This window comes from Bombina bombina, chromosome 1 (assembly GCF_027579735.1).
Source record: "Bombina bombina isolate aBomBom1 chromosome 1, aBomBom1.pri, whole genome shotgun sequence".
Classification (NCBI taxonomy): Eukaryota; Metazoa; Chordata; class Amphibia; order Anura; family Bombinatoridae; genus Bombina; species Bombina bombina.
The window spans coordinates 672,348,873-672,370,592 of record NC_069499.1 but is presented as its reverse complement, the minus strand read 5'-3'; the positions used below and the strand labels follow the sequence as shown (position 1 = coordinate 672,370,592).

The 21,720-nt window shown below is 35.6% G+C and overlaps 1 protein-coding gene across 1 annotated transcript in view; it reads right to left on the bottom strand.

The window, feature by feature from the left end:
* The window catches only part of AFF2 (ALF transcription elongation factor 2), an 863,717-nt gene that overhangs the window by 621,617 nt on the left and 220,380 nt on the right, over positions 1-21,720 (bottom strand). The window contains exon 3 of the mRNA XM_053699151.1: positions 19,937-20,803. Within this exon, the coding sequence (XP_053555126.1) occupies positions 19,937-20,803 (867 nt within the window). The remainder of the gene's footprint in view (positions 1-19,936; positions 20,804-21,720) is intronic.

Below are 21,720 nucleotides of genomic sequence, written 5' to 3'. Positions count from 1 at the left end.
TTCCTGCAATTATTTTATCCTGATAATGACTTTTACTCGCACCTGAGAACCGGAGTTCTACAAACATCTGTGAGACTCAAAGAAAGAACAAGCACCTGTGAGACTCAAAGAAAGAAAAGACACTCTGTATCTGCCATCCTGCATGCTATTTGCATTAAGAGCGGATGGTTGCAATAAGAGAGGAGGATCATATACTTATAACACCTGAGAGATCTAATTCTAAGTGAAGGAAAAGGACACCTTATATTTGTCATCCTGCATGCTATTTGCATTAAGAGCGGATGATCGAATAAAGAGCGGAGGGTGACATCATTTTTTATTTCTACTTCCCTGAGAACGACTTTGAGTTGGGAGAAGGAAAGAGAAGACACATATTCCTGTTATTCACAGAGGAGACTCATACGCTAAGAGAGGCGGGTAAGCTCCCGGATCAATCACCAACATATTAAGGTACTGTCATACACTCCGTGGCTGGAGCATGAACTGTCTCTTTCTTTCACGACTCTGAAAGTTTAACCGCTTACATTGTTGTGGTCCACCTGGTTACTGAAATTAGTGTGCTAGACCGGTCTAATTTTTCACACAAAAACTGACTTTATATTGACACCTTTCTGGTGACTTTTTAACGGATCTGGACATTGGGGTAAACTATCCCCCACTTAATATATTAGTGAGAGTTCCCGTTGCACAATACTGCTGCAGACTGCTTATCACATTTGTATATAGTCTTATATTATTGTTAGATCGGAGACGTCCGATTTTAGATTTTATTAATTTATTTATATTTTAAGGCTCATCTTCCATAGACGTCGCTCTTCATCTGCCGCACCTCTCTGCCAATCCCTTCACTGGCTTCCTCTTGCCTCCAGGATTAAACACAAAATTCTCACTCTGACATACAAAGCCCTTAATTGCATTGCTCCCCCCTACATCTCAGACCTTGTCTCCAGATACTCTCCCTCCCAAATCTCCTACTCTCCTCCTCTCTTGTTACCTCCTCACATTCCCATTTACAAGATTTCTCCAGACTGGCTCCCATCTTATGGAACTCTCTGCCTCGCTCCACAAGACTCTCCTCTAGTTTTAAAAGCTTCAAGTGCTCCCTGTAGACTCTACTATTCAGGGACGCTTACAACCTACACTAACCTTCCTATCTCCACCGCTATACCCTTAAACCCCATAGCATGTAAGCCTATGAGCCAGGCTGTTTGTAGTCTACCTTCATAAGAGCCGACTACAACAGTGTAACTCTCGGCAGGACCCTCTACCCATTTGATCCCTGTAATTGTTTTTTATATGCCACCTATGTTCATAGGGATGCGGAACCTGTTAGTGCTCTACAAATACCTGATAATAATAATAATAAAAAGTTAGACTGTCTGGGGATGGGTGTGGCTAGGCAGCCCATTAAGCAGCAAGCGTAATCTAGAAATATGACCAAGTGGTCTGGAAGCAGATATATCCATTACTGGACTAAGTTTAGTATGCCCACAGTTTCATAAATAGGAATAGAAATCTGGCATAGCCTCAACACTATGGCAATCACACAAAATGCAGGAGCATTTGGGATCTTTCAATATGTAATTATAGTCATAGGTGTATTTTATGGTTGTGATAATGAAATTATAATTTTGCTTTGCTAAAACTTAATCCAATATGTTCTATAGCAATGAAAATTAAGCAAAAAGGATGGAACATCAAAGACATTGGTACAATATGTGTATTTTAGGATTATGGCCACTGGCCAGTATCAGACAACAACTAGGATAAAACCATTGTTCTTTGTAATGAAGCATGATTAATAATTTTATGTTTGTGTAATATATTTATAGTTAGAGATAAAGATATATAGATATATATACACACATATATATACAAACACACACACACACACAGTGTAAAGGAACACACACACACACACATTATCTTGCAATGCCATTTTTCATTGTACATTTACATTTATTGTTCAAACTTTATATTACTAATTCAAACCAATTTATCCAACATGTAAATAATAATTTGAAAGCATATTTTTTCTTTTTTTTTAGTAAAACATTTGTTGAGTGAAAAACATTAGCCAATCCAAACCATATCAAAATAGATTTTTCGGTGTATTAAAACATGAAAGCTTTTAAAATAATGACTTCAAATGACTTGAAATAGATTCAAGATGGAAAGTTAACAAAGAAAGATGTCCAATATAAGACATATTAATCTGAGCAGGTTGACATGATAACTGTTTTTTAAAGTCTTCTATAGGATTCACAGAGCAGATGTGAAAGGTTTATTTTATCTGCTATGATTTATTGAGGTCGGTGGTACTTTATTTTCTAGAGGTAAAATGTTTTGCATTCATTTAGCAGAAGTCAAGGATAGATGATAGCTAGATAGACAGACATATAGATAGATAGATAGATAGATAGATAGAAAGATAGGCCTCTAGTTATCAACGTGTCTACTTACCTGCCTTCGCAGGCCCAATACGCCCCCCTAAGCTCGCCTACCATCACCACCGCGGACCTAAATAAGCTCGCCAAAGTTATCAAAAAAGCTGTCAAAAAGCCGCGCATCAAGTACGAGGCGATGAGCAGCGGACTGTGATAGTTATCACTCATCCGATCTCACTGCTCTTCGGCTTTTTCCCAGCTTTATTGATAAGCTGTCACTAAGCACCCACACTAAACTACACTGTTCTACCCCCTATACCGGCGCCCCCGGAGCCCCCCGCAACTAAATAAAGTTATTAACCCCTAAACCGCCACTCCTAGACCCCGCCGCAACTATAATAAATGTATTAACCCCTAAACCGCCACTCCCTGACCCCGCTGCCACTCTAATAAACTGATTAACCCCTAATCCGCCGCTCCTGGAACCCCGCCGCCACCTACATAATACCTATTAACCCCTATCCTGCCCCCCTATACCGCCGCCACCTATAATAAATTTATTAACCCCTATCCTGCCGATCCCGTACCCCGCCGCAACTAAATAAATTGTATAACCCCTAAACCGCCGCTCAACCCCTAAACCGCCGCTCCCGGACCCCGCCGCCACCTATATAAAACTTATTAACCCCTAATCTGCCCCCCCTACACCGTTGCCACCTATAATAAATTTATTAACCCCTATCCTGCCCCCCCTATACCGCCGCAACCTATAATAAAATTATTAACCCCTAAACCTAAGTCTAACCCAAACCCTAACACCCCCCTAACTTAAATATTAATTAAATAAATCTAAATAAATATCACTCTTATTAAATTAGTTATTCCTATTTAAAACTAAATACTTAAAATAAACCCTAATATAGCTACAATATTACTAATAATTATATTGTAGCTATTTTAGGATTTATTTTTATTTTACAGGCAAATTTGAATTTATTTTAACTAGGCACAATAGCTATTAAATAGTTATTAACTATTTAATAGCTACCTATTTAAAATAAAGTCAAATTTACCTGTAAAATAAAAACTAACCTAAGTTACAATTACACCTAACACTACACTATCATTAACTAAATTATTCCTATTTAAAAATAAATACTTACCTGTAAAATAAACCCTAAGATAGCTACAATGTAATTAATAATCATAATAGTCCTCTTCTGTTCCATCGGTGGTCGGCTGGCTGAAGACGGCTAAAGGTAGGATGATCTTTAGGGGGGTAGTGTTAGGTTTATTTAAGGGGTTTGGGTTAGAGTAGGGGTATGTGGGTGGTGGGTTTTAATGTTGGGGGGTTGTATTTTTTTTAACATGCAAAAGAGCTGAATATTTTGGGGCATGCTCTGCAAAAGGCCCTTTTAAGGGCTGGTAAGGTAATAGAGCTGTTAACTTTCATAATTTAGAATAGGGTAGGGCATTTTTTTATTTTGGGGATTTGTAATTTTATTAGGGGGCTTAGATTAGGTGTAATTAGCTTAAAAATCTTGTAATATTTTTTTATTTTTTGTAACTTATTTTTTTTATTTTTTTGTACTTTAGTTAGTTTATTTAATTGTATTTAATTGTAGGTATTTGTAGATAATTAATTTAATTTATTTAATGATAGTGTAGTGTTAGGTTTAATTGTAACTTAGGTTAGGATTTATTTTACAGGTAATTTTGTATTTCTTTTAGCTAGGTAGTTATTAAATAGTTAATAACTATTTAATAACTATTCTACCTAGTTAAAATAAATACAAAGTTACCTGTAAAATAAATATAAATCCTAAAATAGCTACAATGTAATTATATATATATATAAGTATTATCCTAATTGGTTAAAGTTCCACAGAAACTGTGAAGATATAATCAGAATTTGTAAAATCCCAATCCTAAATACACTGCTGTATACAAAAGAAAATACAAAATAGAAAGTGCAAAGCTTAAATGAAATAAAACTTAATCTGAAACGTAAATTAGTATAAAATACAAAGCACAAATTGTAAATGCAGCAAATCATGCAGTGCTATATTGCCCTAGGCTTGTTCCTCCTTCACATACAGAATTGTAGGGAACTCCCAATGAAGAAGTAAAGCAAAATCTGCCTTTTAAGAATTTCGCTAGGGATCTCACAGTGCTGGAAGATCATTTTATATCATCTCACCTGAACAGAGAACTTTAGATCATCAGGCCCTATATCTCCATACCACACATTCCGTTCATGTTGTCCTGATTTGACTCTCTTTTCCTTTGCCTTTTGTGTCTCTCATCAGGCTATCACTACTCTTTTCCCAGACTCTCTGACACTTACTGGCTCTACTCCCTTGCTTGCTTAGTAACAATATTTCTCTTTGGTAATTGTCAAATTGTTGCTACTGTATAGGACAGGCACATATTTGGGGGACATTTTAAGGGAGTTACAGTTGAGAGTTCCTTACTAGAGAAATTGCATTTGAGGGATTAAAAGGGGTGTGTTAGTTGTTTTTTTTTGTGGCAGAATATCACTGTTGATGGTTTTTAAAGAGATACTAAACCCAATTTTTTTCTTTAATGGTTCAGATAGAGCATGTAATTTTAAGCAACTTTCTAATTTACTCCTAATATCAATTTTTCTTTGTTCTCTTGCTAGCTTTAATTAAAAGAAGGATTTTAAAGCTATGAGACAGCCCATTTTAGGTTCAGTACCCTGGATAGTGCTTGCATATTGGTGGCTACATTTAGCAAACCAATAAGCAAGCATAACCCAGGTTCTCAACCAAAAATGGACCAGCTCTTAAGCTTTATTTTCCTGCTTTTTACCTTTAATAACTGCTATTACAGGTTTGCAAAAACCCGGCATTAGCAGGCAATATGGCAGCATTGAGCTCCATACCGCACACAAATACCAGAGCTGCTTTGAGCTGGTTTTACGTGCTCGTGCATGATTTTCCCATAGACATCAATGGGGAGAGACGGCTAAAATAAAAACTAACACCTGCAATAAAGGAGCGTAAAGCTCCGTAAACGCAGTCCCATTGATTACTATGGGGAAAGAAAATGTATATTTACACCTAACACCCTACCATAAACCCTGAGTCTAAACACACCTAATCTGCCGCCCCCGACATCGCCGACACCTACATTACACTTATTAACCCCTAATCTGCCGCCCCCTTCATCGCCATCACCTACCTACACTTTTTAACTCCTAATCTGCTGACCCCAATGTCGCTGCCATCTACATAAATTTAATAACTCCTAATCTGCCGTCCCCCATTGTAGCTATCTTAGGTTTTTTATTTTTATTTCGCAGCTAAGTTTGTATTTATTTTAACTAGGTAGAGTAGTTAGTAAATAGTTATTAACTATTTACTAACTACCTAGTTAAAATAAATACAACTTTACCTGTAAAATAAAACCTAACCTTTCTTACACCTAACATTACACTACAATTAAATAAATTACAGTAATTAAATACAATTAACTAAATTTAAAAAAACTCACTAAATTACACAAAATAAAAAAGAAATTTTCAAATATTTAAACTAATTGTACCTAATCTAATAGCCCTATCAAAATAAAAAAGCCCCCCCCAAAATAAAAAAACACCTAGCCTAAACTAAACTGCCAATAGCCAAGGGCCTTTTGCAGGGCATTGCCCCAAAGAAATCAGCTCTTTCCAATCAGCCAATAGAATGCAAGCTCAATCCTATTGGCTGACTGGATCAGCCAATAGGATTGAAGCTCAATCCTTTTGGCTGATTGCATCAGCCAATAGGATAGTTTACCCTTTAATTCCAATTGGCTGATAGAATTCTATCAGCCAATCGGAATTCAAGGGACCCCATCTTGGATGACGTAATTTAAAGGAAACTTAATTCTTCAAGAGGATTCGAAAGAAGAGGATGCTCCGTGCCGGATGTCCTGAAGATGGAGCAGCTCCGCATCGGAAGTATGAAGATAGAAGATGCCGTCTGGATGAAGACTTCTGCCCGTCTGGAGGACGACTTCTTGCCGCTTGGATGAAGACTTCTCCCGGCTTCGTTAAGGACTTCTGCCCACTTGGATGAAGACTTCTCCCGGCTTGAAGAGGATGGAGGTCCGGTCTTCAAAAACGGTGAGTGGATCTTCGGGGGTTAGTGTTAGGTTTTTTTAAGGGTTTATTGGATGGGTTTTATTTTTAGATTAGGGGTTTGGGCAAAGAAATAGAGCTAAATGCCCTTTTAAGAGCAATGCCCATCCAAATGCCCTTTTCAGGGCAATGGGGAGCTTAGGTTTATTTAGATAGGATTTTATTTGGGGGGTTTGGTTGTGTGGGTGGTGGGTTTTACTGTTGGTGGGTTGTTTGTATTTTTTTTACAGGTAAAAGAGCTGATTTCTTTGGGGCAATGCCCCCGCAAAAGGCTCTTTTAAGGGCTATTGGCATTTTAGTTTAGGGGGGGGCTTTTTTATTTTGATAGGGCTATTAGATTAGGTATAATTAGTTTAAATATTTGATAATTTCTTTTTTATTTTGTGTAATTTAGTGTTTTGTTTTGTTTTGTAATTTAGTTAATTGTATTTCATTAATGTAATTTATTTAATTGTAGTGTAATGTTAGGTGTTAGTGTAAGACAGGTAAGGTTTTATTTCACAGGTAAATTTGTATTTATTTTAACTAGGTAGTTAGTAAATAGTTAATAACTATTTACTAACTAATCTACCTAGTTAAAATAAATACAAACTTAGCTGTGAAATAAAATTAAAACCTAAGATAGCTTCAATGTAACTATTAGTTATATTGTAGCTAGCTTAGGGTTTATTTTACAGGTATTTAGTTTTAAATAGGAATTATTTAGTTAATGATAGTAATTTTTACTATTTTTACTATTAAAATTGATTTAATTATATTAAAGTTAGGGGTGTTAGGGTTAGACTTAGGGTTAGGTTTAGGGGTTAATAACTTTAGTATAGTGGCGGCAGTGACGTTGGGGGTGGCAGATTATGGGTTAATAATATTTAACTAGTTTTTATGATGCCGGAGTGCAGCAGTTTAGGGGTTAATATGTTTATTATAGTGGTGGCGATGTCCGGAGAGGCAGATTAGGGGCTAATATTTTTATTATAGTGTTTGCGATGTGGGAGGGCCTCGGTTTAGGGGTTAATAGGTAGTTTAGGGGTGTTAGTGTACTTTATAACACTTTAGTTATGAGTTTTATGCTACAGCTTTGTAGTGCAAAACTCATAACTACTGACTTTAGATGGAGGTACGAATCTTGTAGTTATAGGCTGTACCGCTCACTTTTTGGGCTCCCAGGCAAAACTCGTAATACCGGCGCTATGGAAGTCCCATTGAAAAAGGACTTTTTGAAAGGTGCGGTAGTGACGTTGCGTTATGGCCAAAAAAGTGTGCGGTACAGCTATACCTACAAGTTTCGTAATAGCAGCGGTAGTGAAAAAGCTGCGTTATGAGGCTTTTTTACTCATAACGTAAAACTCGCAATCTAGCCGTATGATAATAACTAAAATAAAAGTAAAAATCTTGAGAAAAAATATATTTCAAATGAATATATATATACAATTAAAATTTGAAATTGAATAAAATTTATGAGAATCATGATTTAAGCAAACATTGGGGCATTTTTATCAAGCTCCGTATGGAGCTTGAGAACGCTGCTCCATAACTTGTCCGCCTGCTCTGAGGTGGCAGACAGAAATCAACCCGATTGAATAATATTGGGTTGATTGACACCCCCTGCTAGCGGCCGATTGGCTGCAAATCTGCAGGGGGCGGCATTGCACCAGCAGTTCACAAGAACTGCTGGTTCAATGATAAATGCCAACAGCGTATGCTGTCGGCATTTAGCAATGTGCAGCGATGTGCAGAGGACATGATACGCTACTTTGTATCATGCCCGCTCACACATTGATAAATATACCCTATTGTCTGTGTTTACTTCATTATCAATCTAAAAAGATGTCACATAAAACAGTATATAGCTCTGCATTTTTAAATTAAATGTTAACAGGTATTTTCTGCTGTATCAAAATATTTTATGATACAGTACAGTAAATTAAATATCTAAGTATTTAACTTATAAAAAAACCTTTCCTTTATAGTATACAATAAATAACACAATGTTATTGCTGTACAACACTGTTTTATAAATTTTATATTAGCATTTGATTCAGTTAACCTATTGATAAAGATGCCTATAATGCATTTATAATTGTTTTAAAAAAATTATGCTTTTTTTTTTTTTTTTACATTTCTTCACATTTAGAATTTAAAATTAATGTCCACCAAGTGAATCCTTGTGAACATTTTAATAATTTGACCCAATAGTCAGATTGTGATATTTATTTTTAAACAAGGTATTAGAACATAGTATATAACAACTGGTTCTCTTATGTCACCAAAACTCTCTTATTTCAGTACTGCCGGAAACAGAGTAAATGTCTCCATCTTGTAGCTTCCATATCCTTTTACAAGGAGAAGTAATTAACTATATTTATTTACGGAAGTGAAGTGATATTCTGGTTATGGTCAATGAAGAATGAGCTTTTAAATGTGATAATGGTTTGTGAGTCTGCTCCCTGTGGGGATTGTCAGCAGCATCAGAAATTTCCATCTTTAAATCTTTGTTAAAACATGAAAATAAAACAGCACAATATCATATTAGATAATTTGTTGGTGCTTAGGAATTAAATCTACTAAAAATCATAATTACTATTTCAGGATTTTCATTTGTGACTCATTGTCCAGAGTCCATATTGGTTGTTGATAAAGCAAAAGTTCTTATTTGGCCGTTCTGCTTTTAAAGGGATATGAAACCCAATTTTTTTTTTTTCTTTCATGATCCAGGTAGAGCATGCAATTTTAAAAAACTTTCCAATTTACTTCTATGATCTAATTTGTTTTGTTCTCTTGGTATATCTTTGGTGAAAAGGATACCTAGGTAGGCGCAGAAGCTGCTGATTGGTTGCTGCACATATATAACTCATTCAATACCTTAAGGAGCTCCCAATAATGAATCACTGCTTCTGTAAAAAAGGATACCAAGGGAATGAAGCATATTAGATGATAGAAGTAAATTGCAAAGCTGTTTAAAATTGTATTCTCTATTTCCATCTGAATCATGAAAGAAAAAACTTGAGTTTCATGTCCTTTTAATTCACCAACAATGTCTCTCAGACAAAGATCTAAGTTGTATAATTGACTGCCAAATATGACAGATACCAATCTCCTGAATAACTATAGGAACATTTAGACCTAAACCTTTTGTTCTTTAGGCCTAGAACAATAAGGTAGATCTCACTGCTGGACCCAAAAGGAAGGACCTACAATACAGTTTAGTGGTCTCTCACTTTGTGTTCAGCAAAATGAGTAAACACTATGGCCCAAAGACGTAACTTAACCTCACTGGGTCCCAAAGCAAAGGTTGTGGTATTTTAACGGTGCCCTTTCTGGCTGTGTGCAATCAGCGGAAGCAGAAAGAGTAACTGCTTCTCTGTGGCTAAGTCATCCTTCCCCCTCATTTGTCTGTGCCAGAGGACATGCACTAGTGCAGACTTGCTATTAATATGGTTTCAGGTTTTTCTGTACTCCAACATTGTAAAAGCTATTTTGAAAAGTCTGACACTATTGTAAAGGCACTTTCCTAAAACGGTGAGCCTCTTTTTACAGGGGGCACACAGAGGTGCCAGACATGATGCAGTTAAAGCCCAGTCACCATGAATGCAGGACCAGATAGGCCCCATAGAGGTATTGTACCCAGTCTAATTGAGACTCTTGAGACCCCTATAGTTCCACCCCTGCTATGGCAAAGATTACAACTTGAGCTCAAAAGGGCTAGGTGTAGGGAGCATTAACATTGCAGGAGCAGTCCATGGTTATTTATTATCATGAGCGCAGTAGAATAGCATGAGCTACAGTGTGGGATAACACAGATGTGTAATTTCCCTAAGATTATAGATAAATTATTCATGATAGATAACCCTTGAACACCAAGCCAATTGAGTGCAAACATTCCACTCATGTAGTTTTTCACAAACAAATGAATTGAACATTTTGATTATGTCTTACTACATACACACATACAAACTCCCTTATCCCCTTCCTACTTCCACCCCTTGTCATATACCTTCACTTTTAACATTAACATTTTTATTTTTTTTCAAATTAATTAACCCTTAATTCACCTTCATTCATTTATTTCTGTAGTATTTTAATATGTGTTTGAAGGAACACAACAAAAATCAGGTTTTTAAAAGCATTATGGTTATTTTGAATTGCGTATGAGTGCAAAGCTTTTTCCTGTAACTTGTTATATGAGTGTACTTCTATAGCTTTCCACTGAAAGTATGGGGTGTACTATATAAGTGTCAGGTAATGCTTTGATTATACATTTCAAGAAACAACTTGTAAAACCCAATCATGTGTTATTGTTTGTACAGGACCGTATGAAAAGTAAGGAGCTGCACATTATCATTTGCAATTTAGCTTATGTTTTTAACTCTTATAAGTAAATATCATGCATCACTATTTAAAAAACACTGGGAAAAAACATGAGACAGCTGATTGTGCTATAATTATTTTAATTAAAGTGACTTGTTTTGTACAAGTAATACAATCATCATGCTATATATTTCAAGATTAACCTAACAAATATCTTAAAGTGTTTATTATATTTTTGTTAGCATTTTGTTTTACTTAGGTGCCATGTAGGGGAAGTATATATAGATTTATTTATGACTCCGCCCCTCTTCATGGCCACTTTGCTGAAACCTGCTGACAATCTGACAACAAAACCCTAATATGGTTGATGTGTAACAACTATGGTGACCATCAGAAGTGGCAAACAGGATCTTTTTTGTGATCACGGACTCTATTTCAAGAGCTGACAGTGAAATGTTATATACAGTACAGTCACAAGGCTTTAAGATAGCGATGGCCAACTTCCTTACACATGAGGGCCATAGGTCAATATTATAAAAGCCTTAAAGAGACATGAAACCCAAAAATGTTCTGTCATGATTCAGATAGAGAATACAATTTTAAACAACTTTCTAATTTACTTCTATTATCTAATCTGTTTCATTCTCTTGGTATGCTTTGTTGAATGAGCAGCAATGCACTACTGGTTTCTAACTGAACACATGGGTGAGCCAATGACAATCAATATATATCTGCAGCCACCAATCAACAGCTAGAACCTAGGTTCTCTGCTGCACATGAACTTGCCTGGATAAAAATTTCAGTAAAGGATAACAAGAGAAAGAAGCACATTAAATAATAGAAGTAAATTGGAAAGTTGTTTGAAATTGTATTCTCTATCTGAATCATGAAAGAAAAATTTGGGGTTTCATGTCCCTTTAAGGGCCGTATATATATATTTTTGGCTATTAAATACATAAGTATTTTTTCATAAAAATATCCAGTGACCCAGGGCCAGACTTAGGTAAGGTTACACGGGCTCTTTTGAGCGCTGCCTACCTTGTTTTCCCACCTACCAGTGTCTACAAACCAGACATTTTTAGTTCTGCTTTTTCCCAGGGTCACAAAAATGATGGCATACATTATTCATTATGCTTTTTTTCCAGGGGCCGCAAATAATAGTGCAGAGGGATGAATATGGCTCATGGACTGCCAGTTGGCCATTCCCGCTTTAAGAAGTGACACTTGTGCTTGAAGACATTGTGTGACTAATATATCATTATTTAATATGCTAGCAGGACCTCTTGTTTTAGTCTTTTTTATATATATATATATATATATATATATATATATATATTGATTGCTGAATTGCTTTAATATATTTGTACCTCTCACAGCCCTCCTCTTTCATTATCACTTTGAAAAAAAATTGCTATGTAACTGTTACTATCCACAAGTAATTTTTATGATGATATTTCAATTCATGGTAATTAAAAGCAAAATTTAATATTAGACATATGAAATATTTCATTGAAATTACATCTTACAAACTAAATGTAACATTTCACTGCTAATATATTCCCAAGTCAATATGTGCGTTAATACTCCAAACCATTTCTAATTAACACATGGAAATGTTTTAATTTGAGTTCCTTTTTTTTTATTAATTTCATTTAAAATCCTTTACAGTTTTATGATATGTGTTGCTTCCTTTCTGACTTTTTAAGTGGGTTTTATTTCATTTTTAATATTCTGAAAATGTGAACCTCTATTATAGCTTATATTATGGCATATGAAATCCTCATGCTTTATTTTCTTTGAACACATTTTAGTGATAACATCTGAAAATTTTGATTCTTAATATTTAAATGTTTTTACCTATTATCTTTAAAGGGACAGTATACACTAATTTTCATATAACTGCATGTAATAGACACTACTATAAAGAAGAATATGCACAGATACTGATCTAAAAATCCAGTATAAAACCTTTTAAAAACTTACTTAGAAGCTCCCAGTTTAGCCCTATTGATGAGGTTGACTGGAACACCCAGTGAAAGGGACTGGGTAAACATAATGAGCAGACATTCCCCCATTCCCTTCATATGAAAAGACAGATAACATAAACAGGAGCCTGAAAATCAGCACAATGTTCATAAAAAATAAGCAAAACTATACATTTTTATAAAAACACTATCAGATGGGCTATATAAATGGAGCATCTACAAAACATTTATGCAAAGAAAAATCTAGTGTACAATGTCCCTTTAAATTCTATGCTAAGGTATGCACTTAACCTTCCACCATTTTCGGCAAACGTAAGGCAAATGTCTAGTCACCAGTACAATGAAAGATAAGTCAAATCTGGCTAGAATATTGGCTTCCACTATGCACGTTTCATTATATGTAAATTTGCAATATACTTAAAATTATTTATTTTATCTTTTGCTGTATTTTATTGCTGAAAATTGTATGTTTTCTAAATTTATTAAAGTTATGTTTGAATTTACAATTTCTGTTTATTTATTCTCCCTGCTGAGGACAATAAAGGACAGACATAAATCAGGGAATGAAAAAGACTGTGTAAACAAGGCTGTGTAGAACATATGATTGTTAATTATCTAACATGGTTTCCATAAAGCCTTGTTTGCAAACTATTTTTAATGCCTGTTTAATCTGTTGCTAAATGTACTCAGCAGAAAGAGATAAATAGAAAACTTAAGGTCAAACATGGTGGCACCCATTACTTTATAGAAAATAAAGTACTTTATAGCAGTGGCGTCTCCAGAAAGTAATAATGGGGCACTTGGAGGCCCACCTGTATTATGGGGCAGGCCACAATGGGAGTGGCAACACAGAGAGTGCCACAGAGGGGGCCACTACAAGAGCGATAAAAAGGGCATGCCACGGGGGGGGGGGGGTGAGGCTGTGACATGAAGCGGAGCGTGGCTTGGCAAGGCATTACCAGGTGGGGCTGGGGAAGCTAACAGCTGTTTTGCGGTGGGAGAAGAAAGGGGGTATCATAGTTAGGGGGCAGCCATTATGCTGGGGGGTACTGCATGCCCTGATTACATCACTGCTTCATAGAAACTAAATCTTTAATATAATTGTAAAAAATAAAATATATACATCTACATATTTTAAGGTATATCTTTGCTAGTAAATAGAGTCTAAACATTGATTTTTTGATTGGAATACGGTGTTGAATACTCCTAAAGCAAAATATTATTAGAGTTTACCTGCTGCAAAACCACTTGGAAATGTGCAATATTCTGGTTTTCTAAGAGATTAGAATTTAAAATGAGCACACAAATAATGGAGGAACTAAGATTTACTAAAATGGATGTTTAAATATTTAAAAGGGTGCAATAAGAACTTTGTACTTTGTTGTAATTTTTAGATATCAGTAAAGAGTCTTTAATTTGTTTGTTGTGATATCTCCATTTATGAAATATTTGCAAACGAGTAACCACAGCAAATCTATGAAACAAATACCACTGTGCTGGGATGTTGAGATGAATTCACATCTGTAATAATGTTGTACGGTTGCCATGGAAACATTCCTTAGTTCAAGGGCCCAGACATACATATGAAAACAACAATCTTTGATAATTCCTCATCGGCACCATTTAAAAAAAAAAATCCAAATTATACAACACAATAGATCTTGCATCAGAAATGGAATCTTTAATTGAGAAGTACACAAAAGCATCAAATACATAGTGGCTAATTTACATCTATGTAAAATATTTTAACACATTTCAAGGGTATACAGAAGTATTTATAGTAAAGTTGCTATATTTTCTGTTTGGGTTAAAACATTATTTTCTGCATGGGTGATGTGCACATTGTAAAACGCACTAACATATCAGTTCCGATTTCTATAAAAAATCTTCACAAAATAGTGAGAAACAGGACCTCCATATTTACCCTTCCTGTTTCTCACATGGTTATTTTATATTATTCCATGCATGTCTATCTTACCCACTAATATTCTGTCTCCTTGTAAGTCAGAAAGTTCTGAACCACCAGGTAAAACATAAAACAGAAAGTGAACAATGGCATAATTCCCAATCATCCAATAATCTTCAGGAAAACAAAAACAAAATTTGAGGTACACCATATTGCTATCCATATAAATGGCTCCATATGTTGGCATTTGGTATTTAAATTCTATGAACATAGATGTTTACTTGTTGATCAAAACCCTGAGTGACATAATTGTTTTTTAACCATCTATGTTTAGAATAAAAGTTTGTTCAGAAGAGTTCAAGCAGTCTGTGTTGTATTATATGTTCGAAAAATGTGAGCGAAGTCCTAAATGAGTGAATATTTGGTTATTTTTACAGTGTAACACTCTGTACTTTCTCTTTACTTTGAGGTGATGAATCAAAAGGATATACACACACAAACCTTGACATTCCCACTAGTCCACTAGATCTATGATTAAGTGCCTATTGGCAGCGCAAAACACATTTGACTATTAGTTCCTCCATGTATCAATATTTAATATTTTCAATAAAGCCAATTTGATCTTGTTTTCTTGATTGTACAACCATCTGTGATTTTTTTATGCTTGGTTATTTTGCTGCAAACTCGGCCGCTGTGGCATGCACCCTGCTGCCATGTAGTTTTTATGGTTGCCCCTTTTTTGCTTCGTGCTTCGGACTAACCTGGAAGCAGCATCGTTTGGATCAGAAAAAGTTTGTGAACCCTTTGGAATTACCTGGATTTTTGCATTGATTAGTCCTAAAATTTGGTCTGATCTTCATCTAAGCCCCAATTATAGACAAAACTAATAAAACTTCAAATTTGTATTGAAGACATTGAGTAATCATTCACATCCACATGTCTTTATTGCACAGCCCTCTTAAGGCCATGCCACAGCATTTCAATGGCATTAATTGGGGACTCTGACTTGGCCATTACGAAACAAGTCATTATTTTGTTGCATTACCTCTCTGCTGCCTGACATTCTCATAGAAAATCCATTGATACACTTTTTAATTCATTGTTCCCTCAATGCAAGGCATCCAGGCCCTGAGGCATCATAACAGCCCCAAATCATAATACTCTATCCACCATGCTTCACAGTTCTTCCTCATAGAGCACAGAGCATTTTATAAACTTTTGTCTCATCTCATTTGTCTCATCTGTCCATAGCATATTTTTCCATAAGCGTTGTGGAACATCCAGGTGATCTTGGGCAAACTTGAGACAAGTCACAATGGGGCATATTTATCAAGTCACAAAGACCGCTGCTCCATAACCTGTCCGCCTGCTCTGAGCAGGCGGACAGACATAGCTGGAAATCAACCCTATCGAGTACGATCGGGTTGATTGACACCCCCCTGCTGGCGGCCTATTGGCGCGAGTCTGCAGGGGGCGGCGTTGCACCAGCAGCTCTTGTGAGCTGCTGGTGCAATGCTGAATACGGCGAGCGTATTGCTCTCCGTATTCAGCGAGGTCTGTCGGACCTGACCCGCACTGTCGAATCAGTTCCGACAGACCTTGATAAATAGAGACCAATGTCTTTTTTAGCATACAGTGATTTCCTTCATGTTGTCCATACATGAACACCATTCTGGAGATCTTTTGCTTTTACTCTTGGGTTCTTTCTAACTACTTTCCGTATTTCCTATTGGGCCCTTATATTCATTTTTGCAGAATGCCCACTCCTAGGGAGAGTACCAACAGTCCTGATTTTTTATGACTGTAGATTGATAAATATCTGGTTCTTTTGTAAGCTTTTCCAGATTTGTGCATCTCTATAATCCTTCTTCTAAGGTTCTGTGAAAGTTGTTGAGATCGAGGCATGGTTCACACTAACCTATCTAATAGATTTGCCAGTAACCAGGCTTTGTGTGCCTTTATTTAAAGGACAGGGCACCTGTGCAACCCACACTTCCAATATCATCTCCTTAACTGAAACACCTTACTTTTAGTTTTTGGAGAAGTCATTAACACAAAGGTTCGCTTAATTTTTTCAGCCTGCACTGTGAATGATTACTCAATTACTGTTTGTGTATTATTAGTTTAGTCATTGTGTTTGTCTATAATGGTAACTTGGATGAAGATAAGGCCAAATATTGTATTTAAAGGGACAGTAAAACTATGAGATTTTGATATTATAATTTTGACTCCTGAAAGAACACACAGCAGTTAACCCACTACATATCTTCTACATATCTGTCCCTAAGCAAAGATAATCAGATAAGGAACTGCCAAAAAAAATTAATATTGTTAACATAATGACAGTGGCTATTAGTTTCTACTCCACTAACACATCCTACTGAAGTAAGTGGAGGGTGGGGTTTGCATTTAAGTACTTAGGCAGCAGCTGATATTAACTTTTCTACAGTCAAAATGGCAATATTCACAATATAGGTGGTGGCTTCAACAAGTAAAAACAGTTATTTCAAATGACAAAATAAAGTAAATAATTAGGAAATAATTGAATTCACTCCAGCAGGTATGCAGTCAGTTTACTCTTTTGTAGAAATGATCACTTCACTTCCTGAACAAATTAAGGCACAAAGAGCCACAGATTCTAGAATTTTATTTCTGGCTTTTATCATTATTAAGTTAGTTGCATTCCTTAAAGAAAAGGAAACATCTTTCTAACCTTCCAGAAAGTAATCCCAAATCTTACTGTAAAATACATCAGTCTTTGTTTATGTAATAATGTTAACTTTTAAAACAGATCAGCACTTTATCCCGAACAGAACACGAGAAAAGAAAAAAAAAGATCCAGGAAAAAGTATTCTAAAACATTCCAAGCTGCAAAAAAAAAAAAAAAAAAACAGTCAGGAAATACCTCTGCAGACCGGATATAATGAAACTTAAGATGGTGTGATTATAACACTCTATTTATTTCAACCTACCTTATATTTTTGCTAGAGGTCTTGAGGGAACCAGCCTCAGAAAAGTTACATTTATAAGGAACCAACTTCAGTTGATGAGATGTTAAGACAGTTCAGCTTAGTCTATTTGTATTTATTTTATTTTATTATTTTTTTTTTAAAAATAAATAAATTAAAATATTCATTTTAAAACTACGACTTTCATCTAAGCTTTGCCTCATTCGGCTTGTTCCAAGAAATTCACATTGTGCCAAAAATATCTCATTCCTGATGCCAAAATCTTTTGCTAATCACTTTAACAATGGATCCTAGATTTCTGGATTAACGCCTAAAAATGCTAGCTCTTTCAAGAATATAAATGAACATAAAATAAATATTCAAAATATTTTATAAATAATAAAAAAAAAAAAAATTGAAGCATTCTGAAAAACAAGAGTACAATGAAAACCATTTTCATTGTCACCTTTGCTTAAAGGGACACTGAAGTCAAAATAAACGTTTATGATACAGAAATAGCATGCAGCTTTAAGACAATTTCCAATTTACTTCCATTATCAAAATTTTCACAGTCTTTTTATATTCACACTTTCTGGGGAACACGATCCTACTGAGCATGTGCACAAGCAGGGTATATGTATACTTGTCTGTGATTGACTGTGTCACATGATAAAGGGGGCCGAAAAATAAGAGAAAAACATTGTTATTAAAAAAAAAATACTGCTTATTTGAAATTCAGAGTAAGCTCTATTCCATTGTCTTTTTGTTGTGCACTGGACCTTTAAGTCAAGAAATGTAAAAATACTGTTATTAGCACTTTCTGGTTTGTCTGTTTACCCCTGTTTTACAGTAGGCTTGGGCCTAATTTACAACTTCAAGCAGTTCATTCCAAACTCTTAACATTTTGGATAATTCTGCATGTATTTGTATTTAAACACCACTGTATGGCTCCTAGAAACTGTGTGACTGGGTAATCAGCATATTTTCTGACTCCACAGATGAAATAAATGAGTTAACCCTGGCCTTAGAAAATGTGCTAGAAGTCACTTAAAGGAACAGTAAATACAGTAGATTTGCATAATCAACAAATCCATGATAAAAAGACAATACAATAGCACTGAGGGGCAGATTTATTATAGTGTGAGCGGACATGATACGATGTAGCATATCATGTCCGCCACACATCGATAAATACCGACAGCAAACGCTGTTGGCATTTATCATTGCACAAGCAGTTCTTGTGAACTGTTTGTGCAATGCTGCTCCCTGCATATTTGCCGCTAGCAGGGGGTGTCAATCAGGCCGATCGTATAGGATCGGGCGGATTGATGTCCGCAGCCTCAGAGCAGGCAGACAAGTTATAGAGTAGCGGTCTAAAGACTGCTGCTTCATAACTGCTCCATTCGGAGCTTGATAATTTGGCCCCTTAGTCTAAACTTCAAATGAGTAGTAGATTTTTTTTCTGACGAAAATGCATATATGCATATTATGCGAATTCTTGCACATGCCCAATAGGAGCTGGTGACTCAAAATTTGTAAATATAAAATTAAGGTGCACATTTTGTTAATGGAAGAAAAATGGAAAAATGTTTAAAATTGTATGCTCAATCTGAATCATGAAAGTTTAATTTTGACTTGAGTGTCCCTTTAATAGCTGCACTTTGATACATGATATAAAAGTCTGTGAAACAAATAGATAAAATGGTGCAATAAAAACATACAGTTTGTAAATGTGCAATCCCACACATGAAATAGCACCAATTTAATCCTTTCTCTCAAAAGCTTAAAGGCCAATTATCAAAAATACTCCAGCATGGAGAATAATCACACAAACCCATTTTTTAGTATTGTAATGTAGATGTCTCTCCTTCACATAAAAATCCTGCTTTGTGAAATAAGCCATTCTTAAGCTAAAATTTGCTTTTCTAATATTCTTGGATGGACCTCACAGTACTGATAAGAATACTTAAATAATCTTATTAGACCAGAGAGCTTTAGCGAATCGGGCCCTAAATCAGTATAACAACCTTGTCTAAGACTGGCGGCGATCTACTTTGCAGCTGCCTCATGTGGTACCGCAGTAAATAACAAGTTGTAATTGTTTTCAAGAGCAATACAGTAATCTATTTTTTATGTAACATTCTTTAATTCAGTTTTAAGGGTATGTCTTATTGTGGAAACAATAAAATGTTAAAATAATACATGTGATGACAGAACGTTCATAATATGTCTGTAAAAAAATACTTATAAAGACTTACTTCATTTACTTGGGGAATTGTAAGCTTTGGCAGTTTGTTCTTAACACTGGGTACTGTAACTTTTCCCTCCAGTATTGTTCCAAATATCTGGTTGTTATATCCTTCTCCTATTTCAGTCGGTGGCTTTAGTTCAGGAGAGTCATTTGGTACTTGGTCCTGGCCATCCATTGGTCTGACATAAGCTGTTGGCTTTTGCTGTATCATGCTTGGTTTACAGTGAATTCCTGGGGGGAAATTTTGAGAGGAAATGCTATTGCTTGCAGATAGTAGAGACGTGGATGGCAAAGGAGATATCGAACCATGTCCCAAAAACTCTGATTCAGCAGGTGACAAATGTTCTCCGCTTAATACTTTGGAATGATTGTGCCGTCTCGAGTGTGTCGTTGTGGCAGCAGGCACAGGCTCTTCCATAGTTCCACTCTTGTGTTGGTCAATTTGGCAGTTGTAAATATCTTCATACCTAATCTGCGGCAAGTCTTGTGAAGAACTGTGTTTTGTGCGGCTAGGTTGACTGCTGGATTGGTTTGACTGTGAACAAGTAGAATTGTGCCCACTATGTGGCCAGTCCGTTCTCGATTTTCTGGATGCCTCGTGACCATGGAGCAAAGTGGAGTTTGGTGCCAGTGTTGAAGGTGGGGGCATTAAGGAAGAAGAGTGACCACTACTTTGTTGACACTGGGTCACTCGGTTTCTTTGCTCTGGAAAAAAGTTTTGTTCATTTTTCTCTACTGGTGTTTGGGGAACTGAATTCTTTGGGATCCCCACAAGGTGACTCTGATTGGAGTGGTTTGTTAAAAAGTCTTTCATCTCATCATAGTTTCCCAGTGTGTTCTGAACACGGTTAGCTAAAGCATCCCCCTTATTTGTCTGTAGAAATAAAAAAATAAAAAAATATTAGTTATAGAAATTAAATTTAAATATATATATATATATATATATATATATATATTCATAACAACTTTAGAGATAAGAAAAGACTGCATGTAAAGTCTTAATGTCTTTCAAATTAGAAATTATTTTACCAACCACCATGATCATCAAGGTTTTCCCAAAAATAGTCCAACTTAAATAAACCATAGCTAATTTTATTTAGCAGCAATAAATGCACAAAATCTTGCAGTGACAGATCATACTTTAAAGAGATGCATAGAATGTGCATTCTACAACAGGTCAGTGCATTACTCTTTGATTTTTCTAATACAGTTATTAATATCTAACAACATTTTTTGTCTCCTTTTCATCAAATCTCCAGAAACTTTGCAGTTTACTGATAAAAAAAGGGAGTAAAATTTTAGGGAACCCAAATAGAATTTACAAACAGCTCTCTACATTTCAATCAATACATAACAAAGCAAACAAAACATATTTGTTCTAATGAGACATGTTTTAGTTTATAAATGCATTTTACCATAACTCTATATACCTTTTTGTTCTAAAGAACATATTTATTGACAGCTCACATTTTAAAGAACAAGACTAGAAATTTCTTTTTATTTGCTAGCGTTTCCTAGTGCTGTCATTTTTAGTAGCAGAAATTACATTTAGCTATGCCAAGAATATACTCATTGTTTATAAGCTGTCTCCTTCAACAGAGTTGCACAATGTACCATTTGGGAATCGTCCAAAACGCAGCTTTCTTTCCAACCTCTGCACTGAAAACAAGAAACTTCTATTGTGCTAGGAGCATAGCAAGAGGATTTATGAACCAAGCTTTAAACACTTGCTTATTTGTTCTGCTTGCTCACACACAGTTTAACTCGTTATCACTAAACAAAACAAGAGTC